Source organism: Erinaceus europaeus, chromosome X (assembly GCF_950295315.1).
Source record: "Erinaceus europaeus chromosome X, mEriEur2.1, whole genome shotgun sequence".
NCBI lineage: Eukaryota > Metazoa > Chordata > Mammalia > Eulipotyphla > Erinaceidae > Erinaceus > Erinaceus europaeus.
The window spans coordinates 68451366-68465139 of record NC_080185.1 but is presented as its reverse complement, the minus strand read 5'-3'; the positions used below and the strand labels follow the sequence as shown (position 1 = coordinate 68465139).

The following is a 13774-nucleotide window of genomic DNA, read 5'->3' as shown; positions in this document are numbered from 1 at the left end:
AAATTATGATAACTTTAGTTCTGTGATTTGTTTCTTTTTCTTTTTCCCTTCCTTCCTTCCTCTCTTCCAGCCTCCCTTCCTCCCTCCCTCCCTTCCTTCCTGCTTCCCTCCCTCCCTCCCTCCCTCCCTTCCTTCCTTCCTTCCTTCCTTGCTTCCTTGCTTCCTTGCTTCCTTCCTCTTCCTCTCTCTCTCACAGTCTCTCTCCCTTTCTTCCTCCCTTCCTCCCATCCATTCTTTCTTTCTCTCTCTCTCTCTCTTTTTCTTTCTCTTTCTTTATTTCTCCTAAAGAGGCAAAAACTAGCAGGGTCATAGGCCCCGTGGAACATAGCTAAAATAGACTACTAGCTTTTTCCAAAATGTAGACCCCCAAATCTTCATCTGCAATATTCTAGCCTTGTGTTTCGTGACATGTGTGCTTAAACCCACTGTGCTACTGCCCCCCTTTTCCTGTTTTATGCCCCCCCACTCCCTTCTCTGCTTTCTCTAAAATAGATAATCTAAAATTTGGACTGGAGAAGCAACTCAGTTGTAGTATCATGCATGCATATCCAATGGATTCATTTCCTAATTCCACATTAGAAAAATATAATTATGGTTTGTCTCAAAATTTTAATGAAATTTTGAATTATAATTTGGAGCTCAATTTTGTATATGTGGGTAATAATTCAATAGAGAAAAATCACAAATATATATTTTACTATAGGCAAATTATGGCATAAACATTCCTAAATTACAATACTGGTAACTAGAATTATGGTTAAATATCTGCAAATGATGTCACGAAGCACAAGGCTAGAATATTGCAGATGAAGATTTGGGGGTTTACATTTTGGAAAAAGCTAGTAGTCTATTTTAGCTATGTTCCAAGGGGCTTATGACCCTACTAGTTTTTGCCTGACATCTAATATGCAGGTGACCTAAGTTATTGTCTATGGAGATGGTGTCATATTTGGAAAAAGGATCAGAAAGCTGCATCAGAGAAGAGAGTAGTTCCCAAATATGGGAAAAGTATATAAATATTGTTGACTGTAAACCCCAAAGGTTTGATCTGTTGCCCATATTCAGCACAGGAGCCTATGTAACCTCTGTATCCCTGTGGGTCTGAGCTCACATTCCATGGTCATGGTTAGGAACATTCCAGGCTATACCAATTTCTGGACCCATCATCTCCAGGTGATAGGCATAGTATGCTATCCAACCTCCCTTCGGAGAATGGAAAACTTCCCCACCCTTGTTGATCCACATTGAGGGCCCACAGAGGGGTCCATTATGTTGTTCCTGGTGGAGATGACCAATGACAGTGGTGAGAGGTGTCTGTTAGAGGTCTAGGCCCATCATGTCTGTGGGAATTCCAGGACTCCCTGACTAGGTCCCCGGGTGATGGGGTGGCCTGGTGGTGACTAAAGAGTCATCATTAAAGTATGCCAGTCTCTTGCCCTTATTCAGCTTTAGTAGTCCTTACTTAGTCTGACAGGGTTATGGAGTGATTGATGCATGTGTAATAGGAGGTAGGTGAGGAGGGTACGTAGGCCCAAGAAACAATTTGATTAAGTACTTTGTGGTATCTTTTTAGGTCTTTCTCCTTGCTTGCTTCATTTATTGACTCACTACAAACTATTGTGTACTTTTGCTTTAAGGTATATGTTTTCTCCCAACTTCTGGATACATGTACATATGCCCTATCTCATGGACCCTGGTCTATATCTAGATATTGAGGTTTGTTAAGAAGTGTGCTACCCAAAATGGAATTAAGGAATCCTATGAGCTAGGAAAGGTCTCATCAAGTAATGAAGCTGGAGGGCTGACATTGCACGCCTGCTGTCTTTGGATGCAGTCCAAAGTGAAACATGCTGAGGTCGTACTGGCTGCATTGATTGGGGTGGGATCAGCAGATGCAGTATCAGCTGGTATGAATTAGGAGAAACATGCAGGAAAGTGAGCCTCACCCTAGAGGTTTCAGGACTGTGAGAAATATGGTCTTTATAGAGATAGAGAAAGTTCATCTTATCTTGGAATTAAAGATAGTTATAGCTATCACCAAATCTTATGGCAATTGGGATAACTTTGAAAATATTATTGTTAGTATTTGCTGTAGCATACAAGAACTCACCGTTCATGTCCTTTTGTGTTATTTACTTATAGCTGTATCTTATAATGGAATACCACCAGTTGCTTCTTTTATCCCTGGTCTAAGTTTATAGGATATTTAATATTTCAAAGAACAAGTAATTATTAGAAATGTATTAACAAATTGAGCCCATTGTTAAAAGTCAATCAGATTACCAATTTGAAGTCTTAAGTGCTTAACTTGATGAGCATACACTCAGAGCTATGGTCTATGCAACAAAAATTTGAGACATTTGATCCATTTTTCCCCTCTCCTATAAATTGAATAGTGATTTGTGAGACTATAAGTTAATAGGAGTATGCATTAACACCATCCACACCAACAAATGGGAATGTGTCCCGTCCCTACCTCCCTGATTCTCCACTAAGATTTTTACTTTGGTGCCATACTCCAAACTCAGATTTTGCTTTGAGTGTCTCTTTCTGTTCTTGTTTCTTAATTTCTGTTTATTAATGGGATCTTCCCATACTTGTCTTTGTCTTTCTGACTTAGCTCACTTAACATAATTTCTTATGCATTCTACTGTTAAACAGTTTCCTGGCCCGGTGTATGTCTAGAAACTTTTGACATTTTAAACACATGGAGTTTGTTTCGACTAAATATTGTGTATGTTTCTTTTTTTTTTCTTTTTTTTTTTTGTATGTTTCTTTAAGATATGTCCTTTAGGGAGTCCGGCAGTAGCGCAGCGGGTTAAGCATAGGTGGTGCAAAGCGCAAGGACCTGTGTAAGGATCCAGGTTTGAGTCCCTGGCTCCTCACCTGCAGGGAAGTCGCTTCACTGGTGGTGAAGCAGGTCGGCAGGGGAAGGTGTCTGTTTTTCTCTCCCACTTTCTGTCTTCCTCTCCTCTCTCCCATTTCTCTCTGTCCTATCCAACAACGATGGCATCAAGAACAACAATAATAACTACAACAATAAAACAACAAGGGCAACAAAAGGGAAAATAAATAGATATTAAAATTTTTTAAGATATGTCTTTTAAAATATGTGTATAAATAGACCTTTGGAATAATTTACAAGGTAATTGGCATACTTCAGTTTTGTAAGTTATTTTTGCTATCCTGACTGCGTTATAGTAGATTCATGCCTCTGCTATTTATTCAGTGCCAAGATATTCATCCTATATTGAAAGTGGGGATTTGTTAATGCCTTGAACTCTTTTATTTATCATGGTAGGAGTAACAGGTCATTTATTTTCATCAACTTAAGAAACATTAGCTTATATAAATAGGTAAAGTTAGTAAATATTTTGATATATGCATTAATCCCTGAGAACTAGAATATTATGTCATTGAATTTGCACATTTGACTGCATCACAATGGTGTTTGTTCTGTAATCTTCAGATCATCTTGAACCTGAAATCCCTAAGAGAGTATAATTGCTTGCAGGATTTTTGTAAGTTTTTATTGTGCAGGCCAGGCAGTAGATCAGTGGTTTAAGCACACATAGTACAAAGTGCAAGGGCTGGCGTAAAGATCCCAGTTCTATCTCCTGGCTCCCCACCGGCAGGTTGCTTCAGGTGTGCAGGTGTCTATCTTTGTCTCCCCCTCTCTGTCATCCCCTCCTCTCTCAATTTCTCTCTGTCCTATCCAACAACAATGACAGCAATAACAGCAACAACAATAATAACAACAACAGTAAACAAAAGGGAAAATAGCCTCCAGGAGCAGTGAATTCCTAGTGCAGGCACTGAGCCCCAGCAATAACCCTGGAGGTATATATATATATATATATATATATATATATATATATATATATATATATATATAGCTACCAGTGTTGTCATTGGGACTTTGTAATTGCAGTACAAATCTACCCTCCAAGTAACCATGTTTTCTCTCCCCACCTGTTTCTTCTTTTTTTTTTTTTTAAATAGGGCAGATAGAAATTAATACAGGGTGGATAGGTAGAGCCAAAAAGAAATGCCTGCAGACCTACTTCACTGCTTGTGAAGCTTACCCCCTGCAGAGGGAGAGTGGGGGCTTGAACCTGGATCTTTCTTTGTGGCAACATGTGCTCAACTGGTTGTGCCACTGCCCAGCCCCCTGCAGTATTTTCTTTTAATGTTATCAGGGTTAATGCTGGACTTGAACTCAGGTAGTTGTGCATGATGATATGTGTACTTTATCAGAAGGTGCATCACCTCCTGTACTCTTGATGGATTGTTAATGACTCTAGAAGAAGAATTATCTTACCATGCTGAATGAATATTGCATAATAAAAGTATTTGTATAAGCAGAAGATGTATTAAAAACACTTTTTCCCCTTTTTCAGGCCACAGTATTACAAAATAATTGAGGAATGTGTTTCACAGATAGTGCTGCACTGCAGTGGTATGGACCCAGATTTCAAATATAGACAGCGATTGGACATAGATTTAACACATCTGATAGGTAACCAATGTAATATTCAATATCCTTTGATTACTTTCTTATCTCCTGTGTGTTAGGCGCTTCTTTAAGTGTAGCTCTTCTAACAAATTTCCTGTATTAATAGCTGTGTTAACAATTGCTGAGTCACTAGAATTGTTAAACATTGCGATTGTTCTAGTTCTGCCTATATGACTGGAAGTTTTAACCTACTTGGTAAGTTTAAACATTCTTGAATTCAGTTTAGAACCAGTGCCTTCTCCTGAAAACATTGTTATCCTAGATGTATTCTTTGCTTTTTAGAAACATGACTAGAAATCAGTGTACAACAGGGCTTAGTAATAATATTATTATAATATTATTATTATTATTATGTTATTAGTGTTCTTCAAGTTTAATTAAGGAAGTATAGGACAGTGGAGACAGCATAATGGTTATACAAAAAGATATTATTTTAAAAATAATTTTTATTTATAAAAATAATTTATAAATTTATAAAAAATAATTTTTATTTATAAAAAGGAAACACTGACAAAACCATAAGATAAGAGGGGTACAACTCCACACAATTCCTACCACCCGAACTCTATATCCCTTCACCTTCCCTGATAGCTTTCCTATTCTTTATCCCTCTGGGAGCATAGAACAAGGGACATTATGGGGTGCAGAAGGTGGAAGGTCTGGCTTCTGTAATTGCTTCCCTGCTGAATATGGGCATTGACAAGTTGACCCATATTCCCAGCCTGTCTCTCTCTTTCCCTAGTGGGGTGGGGCTCTGGGGAAGCAGGGCTCCAGGACACATTGGTGGGGTCGCCTGGCCCCAAAAAGACTTTCATGCCTGAGGCAGCAATGGTCCAAGTTTCAAGCCACAGCACCACCATAATCCAGTGTTGAGCAGTGCTCTGGTAAAAATAAACTAATTAATCAAACTGATTGGTTAATTCAACAGGTCATCAAATAATATGGTTTCATTATAATGTTTGATATGGGGAAACAATTCTCTTTCAGAATTGTCTCTTTGGAGTTTGCACATCTTCCCCTTGTATGCATGCATACTCTCTCCTATAAGTCCGAACCTCATTGCAAATATGTGCATGTAAGGTTGATCAATGTTTCTAAGTTTTCCCAATTACAGTAAGTGTTGTTTTGTGTGAATGTACCCTATGATGAAAGGCATTATTTACAGGATTGGTTCCCCCTTCAGCTATGAGCTTACAGGATAATGTCTAGCGAACCATGACCTTACACTGGAAAAAGCAGGTTTACAAATGAAGGAAGGAATCAACAAATTATTGCATAATATTAGAAGTGTTTTAGGGTATTTATTTAGACTTTTAGTGTTGATTTATGATCAGAAATGATGCTCTTTATATCAATTTGTGGTAAAGTTGGTTACATACTTTTTTGTTTTGTTTAAAGTCATGGTGTCTATTAACCTATAGATAACATTAAATGAGGATTTACTGTGCAGACTTATTTCAGTAAATTTTAAGACTTAAAAAGACTGTCAAAGTCAATCAGTTAATATTTTCATAATTTTTGGGAATAAGAAAAATGGGGGGGTATGGCTGGTGACATACCTGGTTGAGAGCACATGTTACAATGTGCAGGGACCCAGACTTGAGCCCATGGTTCCCAATTATATGGGGAAAGCTTTGTAAGTAGTGAATCTGTGCTGCAGGTGTCTCTCTATCTCTCTTCCTCTATATCTCTCCCTTCCCTCTCAATTTCTGACTGTCTCTATCCAATGAATAAATAAAGATAATATATTTTTAGAGGCATGATTATTTTCCTCAACTTAGATTGCTGAGGAAATGTCCTTATGTCATCCTGGAGTGGTATTTACTTAAACTTTCTGAAACAATCTCTGAAGAATGATGCAAAATCTCTGTCATGGATTATGCTTTGCTGTATAGTTATGTACTGGATCAGTTTTACTTATTCCTATTCAAAATCATTATTGTTGATATACAAGCATGAGCTGATTTATCTTGTCTTTAAGAGAAGAAAACAGCTGTTAAATGCCAATTATGCATCATTATTCACTTCACTGCACAGGGTATATTCACAGATAAATTAAAAAATGAATTCCTTATTACTATTTATCACATTTTATTCTTGCCAGATTTTCAGACAAATGTACATATCTGGAAATTTAGAGACTTGTTTTGTTTTACCAGAGCACTTCTCAGCTCTGGTTATGGTGAGATGGGGAGTGAATCTGGAACTTCAAAGTTTCAGTGATGAGAATTTTTTATAACCACTATGCTATCTGCTTTGCTTTTTAGAGATCTGTTAATAAAATAAACCACAGGGGCCAGGCAATATCACATGTATAACTATGCACAAGAACCCAGGTTGAAGCCCCTGCAGAGAGAAAACTTCACAAACAGTGAAGCAGTGCTAGAAGTGTCTCTTTGTTTCTATCCCTCTCTAAGCTCCATTCCTTCTTAATTTCTCTTTGTTCTATGTAATAAACTGAATAAACCACAAAACTTTTTTAAGCTCAGTTGATTTTACAACCATATTCACTTTACATTTCTGAATTTTTTGTCAAATATTTTTCCTTTGTAATCTGACTTCTCTACTTGTGTATTTTTCATAAAGCATTGTGAAAAAATATATATGACTTTAAATGTGTAATGTTCCACCAGGGAAATCTGTTCTTTTCACTAAGGTCTCCATGCACTTGCAGAGCACATAGTCAGAGGAATAAAGGGGTCTTAACCTGTGAACTCAGAAACATCCAATATTGAATTGCCCACAGGGATCACTAGGTTTTAAAGAACGAATCTGACTGAAAACTAAACCTTTATGGGCTACTCAGCCCATCACCCAGCTAAGAAAATAAATCATGCTTGTTCTTTGAGCACACAGCAAAAAGGAATCTCCTATACTGTTACCCCCCCCCCCCGAGAATGGAAATACAGCAAAGAGACACTATGTCAAGATATCACAGCCACTAAACCAATCCATTGACATATGGTAGAACCTGAGAGTTAATGGGGTCCCAGCGGGAGAAGAGATGGAGAGAGTAGCAGACAACATATTGAAAGAAATTATAGTAGGAAAATACTTACATTTGGGAAATTTTCAAAATGTAGACTTTCAAGAAGCTAAATGAATAGCTATATTCCTGAACCCAAAATGATATTTGCCAAGGCACAGCCTAATGAAACTGTACAAAACCAGGAACAAGGAAAAAAATATTTCAGACTGCTAGGTTCAATCTCCTGCAACACTATAAGCCAGAGCTGAACAGTGTTCTAGGGTTAAAGAATAGGAAAGCTATTGGGAGAGGATGGGATACAGAGATCTGGTGGTGGGAATTGTGTGGCGTTGTACCCCTCTTTTCCTATGGTTTTGTCAATGATTCCTTTTTATAAAAAAATAAAAATCAGAAAGTATTTTATCCTTATTTATGTGTTATCTCTGTAATTGTAAATAAATTATTTCACTTCTTTAAGCTTGTTTCCTTAGCAGTAAAGTCAGATAAATCAAATATATATATTTTCAGGGCTGGGTGGTGGTGCACCTGGTTGAGCGCACATGTTACAATACCCAAGGACCCAGGTTCAATCTTCTGTTTCCCACCTACAAATGTCTTTCCCTTTCTATATTCCTCTTCCTCTAAATATCTGGATGGCTTTATCAAGTAAAGATTATACAAATTTAAATATATGTATTGTCTAGTGTTTTGTGATAAGAAATCTTCTTAGCTAGGTTTTATACAACAATTGCTTTTATTTAAATCACTATGCAAAATAAATGTGACTGTTTATGTTGTATGTTTACTGTAGGTCAGTAACTTTCTAATAGCTAAAATTATATTTTGTATAGTAGAATTATAAGCTGATAATTGTTTTTTGAATAGAGATTTGATGCAATAATTTCTAATCATTCATGCTCTCTATTAGATTCTTGTGTGAATAAGGCAAAGGTTGAAGAAAGTGAACAAAAAGCAGTGGAATTTTCAAAGAAGGTAAGATTTACAAAATTAGCCATAATAGTTAAGTAAATAAATTAATCTTAACATAATACATTTATTTATTTAGGGTATGGCTTATAAATGTTGTTTACATTGTATAGTTTAATCTGAATTCAAATCTAAATATAGAATGTTGATTGTTTTTCTAATACATAAAGTTACTACTTATTCCAACTCATCATGTTTAAATCATTATGAAATAAAAATATTAACCAGGTGCTATTAACTATTATACTAAAGAACATGGTGTTGTAGCATATATTATAGAAACATGAGATACTGTAGGTCACCACCATTTTTTGCAAGAAAATTAAGGTAGTAATAAAAAATTCTAATATATTGATGTAAATCAATTCTGAAATTATAATATTTTCAAGATTAAGTATAGCTAAGGATTTAAACTACTTTATAGCTATGTTTATAGGATCCGTTTTTCTTTCTTTTTTCCCCTTTCTCAACCAGCCTTCTCCTGCTCCATTTTTCTTGATCTATTTTTCTAGTACAACAATTTACAAGCATGTGCTGCTTGTCTTTTTATTTCCTTTTATTTTTTTTTCCTTTTTTTGTGAGGCCAAGTGGTGGCACACCTGGTTTAGTACGTATGTTACAAATTGCAAGGACCCTGGTTCAAGTCCCCAGTCTCCACCTGCAGGGTGAAAGCTTTGCAAGTGGCAAAGCAGTGCTGCAGGTGTCTCGCTCCCTCTCTGTTACCTCGTTCCCTCTAATTTCTGGCTGTCTCTATCCAATAAATAAATAAAATGAAAAAATAAAAATAATTATTATTTTTTGCTATAACCTAAATACTGTTATTTATTTAGCATTGTAGACATAGTTCTTTTTTAATATGACTAGTACCAGAAGTAGTTCCTAACTATAGGGGAACTTCATTATCATGAGAATAATCAAAACTCTGAATTTCTGACTGACATAGAATTCACCTAGACAGGAAACATCTGCTTATTCAATACATAATGTATAAAGCTTTCTCAAAACTGGCAATTCATGTACTTTGTGTGGTTGTAATCATTGTAGTTCGATGAAGAATTCACCGCTCGACAGGAAGCTCAAGCTGAACTTCAGAAAAGAGAAGAAAAAATCAAAGAACTTGAAACAGAAATTCAGCAGCTTCGAAACCAGGTATGCAACAAAATAAAGACTTTGTACTGTGCCACCAGTGGGTTTGTTGGCAGAAAGTTTTCTTGTAAGGTAGAGTTGAAAGATGTGAACAGCTGCAGTCTTTTTGATATACTCAGAGCTACGGTCTATGGATCAAAATCTTTGAGATATTCAATTCATTTTTCTCCTTTCATGTTAATTAAGTAGTGATTTGTGAGACTAGAAGTTGATAGAATAGGAGTGTATATTAACACCATTTCTACCGCCAAAGGTCTGTGTATCTCCCCCCCCCCCCACAGTGAAGCTAAACATCTATCCTCCCCATACTCCCAGAGATTTTTACTTTGGTGCCATACTCTAAACTCAGTCAGATTCTGCTTTGAGTTTCCCTTTCTGTTCTTTCTGAACTTCTTGAACAATTGAATTTTTAATGTTTTTTTTTTCAAAAATCTTTAATTACATGCAACTTTTGAGAGTTCTTTAAATCTTGATAGTCATAAATTGAAAATTTGTACATTTTAGATTTCCACCTATATCCTCAATGATATGCTCCTGTATACACAATAATTCTTAGTGTATCTACACTAATAACTGTTTAAGTTCTCTGAATAAATTTCATGATTTATTTTAGTCTAAGAAGTAGAAGATTATCTTTTAAAGTAGAACATGTTCAGTTTGTATTTGTTGATTGAGTAGTTCAACTTCCACCAATCTGTTAATCATAAAATTAACTCTAAATTACCTAAGAGGATTTTTCTTACCCTTATCTTGTTTCACTAATATGTAATACTTGATAATTTATTTTAACTACATCATTTGTTCTCTTATGTCATCTGACTTACATTTTTTTAAATTTATTTACAAAACGAAAATAGTAAATATCAATAAAACCATAGGATAATGGGGTATAAAATTCCAGACATTTCCCAACAACAGAGTTCCATATCCCATCCCCTACACTGGAAGCTTTCCTGTTATTTATCTCTATGGGAGAATGGGCCCAGGATCATTATGGGATACAGAAGGTAGAAGGAAAGTCTGACTTCTGTAATTGCTTCTCCACTGAACCTGAGCAATGGCAGGTCAATCCGTACTCCCAGCCTGTTTTTATCTTTCCCTAGTGGGGCAGGTCTCCACTAGGAAAATGGAGAGATGTGGTGTGACTTACATTTTTTTTTAAAATCATTTTATTGATGAAAAGTTAATCTAGACAGTTGTTACAAGGGTACAGTTTTGCATCTCTCCAAATGTATGTCACCATATTTCAGCCTCCATTCAGTATTCATCTTTCTTCAGAATAAGATATTAATACCCCTCACCACAACAACAAAGAAGCAAATGTGAAAAGAACCAACAAAAATATAAAACCATCTCAAAACAAAAATCAGAATGACTAAGTAAACCACATATATCAGTAATCACCAGTAAATGTGAATGGCTTTGATTCACCAATCAAAACACAAATGATGACTGGGTTGATTCTGAAACTAGATCTGTCTGTTCCAGAAAACATATCCAAAGGGAGAGGCTTGAGAAACTGTTCCAAGCCAATAATGCAGAAAAAAAGAGCAGGGACAGCTATTTTACTATCAAGTGAGATAGACTTTCAGGCAAAGAAGATAAGGGCAAGAAATTGACACTACATAATAGACAAAGGATCAATTCACTAAGAAGATATAATAATCATCAGTATACAAGTTGATAATACAGGTTTACTCAAATATATAAAACAAGCACTAACTGTCCTCAAAGGAGATATCAGCAGCAAACCAGTAATAGTAGGAGACCTGAACACACCACCCATAGTAAGAGAGAGATCATCAGAACAAGTGAAAACAGATGTATAGATAATGTTCCACCCCAAAAGAAATGAATTACGTTATTCTCAAGTGTACATGGACCACCTTCAAGGGTTGATCATATGTTGGGATACAAAAACAGCCTTAATATATGTGTAAATATTGAAATCCTAAAGTATCTTTTTAAACCCATGAGAGTACGAGGTTAGAAATTAACCACAAAAAGACAAAAGTAATACCCCTCAAATGTGGAGACTAACATACTTCTAAACACCATATGTGTCATTGGATAAATCAAAATAGATATTATAAATTACCTTGGGAACAACACAAAATGAAGAAATAAGCTACCATCCCCTATCGGGCATGGTGAAAAAAAGCCCTATTATCAAATTTTATAGCAATACAAATCCCATTAGCAAGTATGAAATATCACAGTACTAATCACAGCAGAAGGAACTGCAAAAGGAATAACAAAGAAATAAGAAATAAGCCCACATATATGGGCACCTAGTATATGACACAAGATCTAAAACTGTTCAGTGGAGGAAAAGAAAGTATCTTCAACAATTCATGTAGAAAAATGAAACTAGCCTAATACTGAACACCATATGCCAAAATTAAATAAAAATAGATTAGTTACATATTTGATCTGAAACAAATACATGGAGAAAAAACATCAGTGAAATACTTTAAAACCATAACCTCAAAATGTTTTTAAGAACTCAAACCCATGGGCCAGTGAAGCTGAAATAAGATTACATCAGTCTAAAAAGATTCTACACATTAAAAGAAAAATAGACAACGATAAGCAGGCAACACAGTAATTGGGAAAATATATTTCCACATCATATATCAGACAAGGGTTTGATACCAAACATCTATAAATATCTCTTATAGCTTGGAAAAAGTAAACATGAAGAACCTAATAAAATAATGAGTAAATCATGTGGATAGTTATCTAAAGAAGATATATACTTGGCCCATAAATTTATGAAGAAATGTTTCACATCTCTTATCATTTTAGAAGTGCAAATTAAAAACCTTATTGACAATCTAACTCACACCACTGAGGATGTAACAGAACAGAATATAACAAGCATTGGTAAAGATGTTGGGAAAAAAAGGAACTCAGATTCCTACACTGCTGATGGGAATGTAAGCTGTGCAGCCCTTATGGAAAACAGTATGGAGAGTCATTAAACAAATAAAAATGGAAATACTCATCGTCCAGTAATGCTATTCTTCGGAATTTACCCAAAGGATATCAAAACACTAATTTCAAGGAACAATAACTTCATTATTCATTGTAGCCTCGATATAAAAGCATAATAAATGCCCTTTGACAGATGATTGGATAAAGTTATATAATATATACTCTATGAGATACTGATTTGCAGTTTTAAAAGATATAGTATGTCCTTCCTGACAAAATGGATGGAACTGAAGGTGAGTATGCTTAGTTAAAAAATATCACTATAGGGAAAGAGAGAGACGTGCTGGGAATTATGGATGACCTGTCAGTGCCCATATTCAGCAGAAAAACAATTCCAGAAGCCAGACCTTCCACATTCTGCACCCCACAATGATCCTGGGTCCATGCTCCCAGAAGGATAAAGAAAAAAGAAGCTATCAAGGGAAGTGATTGGATATGGAGCTCTGGGCATTGTGTTAAAATGTACCCTTCTTATCCTGTAGTCTTCTAAATATTTCCATTTTATAAATTAAAAAAATATTACTATAACTTTGGGGGAAATGCTTGAAAAAATATGGATAGTATGGATTCCTTAAAAGTTTGGTAAAATTTATTGCTGAGACTGTCTGAGGAGGCTTTTGATTATTGATTCAATCCCCTTGATTTTTTTTTTATTCCTTTATTGGGGAATTAATGTTTTACATTCAACAGAAAATACAATAATTTTTTTAAATTTATTTTTTATTTAAGAAAGGGTAAATTAACAAAACCATAGGGTAGGAGGGGTACAGCTCCACACAATTCCCACCACCCAATCTCCATATCCCATCCCCTCCTCTGATAGGTTTCCCATTCTCTATCCCTCTGGGAGCATGGACCCAGGGTCCTTGTGGGTTGCAGAAGGTGGAAGGTCCTGCTTCTGTAATTGCTTCCCAGCTGAATATGGGCATTGACTGGTCGGTCCATACTCCCAGTCTGCCTCTCTCTTTCCCTAGTAGGTTGGGTCTCTGGATACACGGAGCGCGGAGCTCCAGGGCACATTGGTGGGGTCTTCAGTCCAGGGAAGCCTGGCCGGCATCCTGATGGCATCTGGAACCTGGTGGCTGAAAAGAGAGTTAACATACAAAGCCAAACAAATTGTTGAGCAATCATGGACCCAAAGGTTGGAATAGTGGAGAGAG

General features: G+C 36.0%; 1 protein-coding gene across 1 annotated transcript in view; it reads left to right on the top strand.

Annotated features, from left to right (window-relative positions):
* Window positions 1–13774, top strand: part of DIAPH2 (diaphanous related formin 2) — an 816245-nt gene that overhangs the window by 158750 nt on the left and 643721 nt on the right. The window contains exons 14-16 of the mRNA XM_060182500.1: window positions 4401–4519; window positions 8413–8477; window positions 9516–9620. Coding sequence (XP_060038483.1) covers window positions 4401–4519; window positions 8413–8477; window positions 9516–9620 — 289 coding nt within the window. The remainder of the gene's footprint in view (window positions 1–4400; window positions 4520–8412; window positions 8478–9515; window positions 9621–13774) is intronic.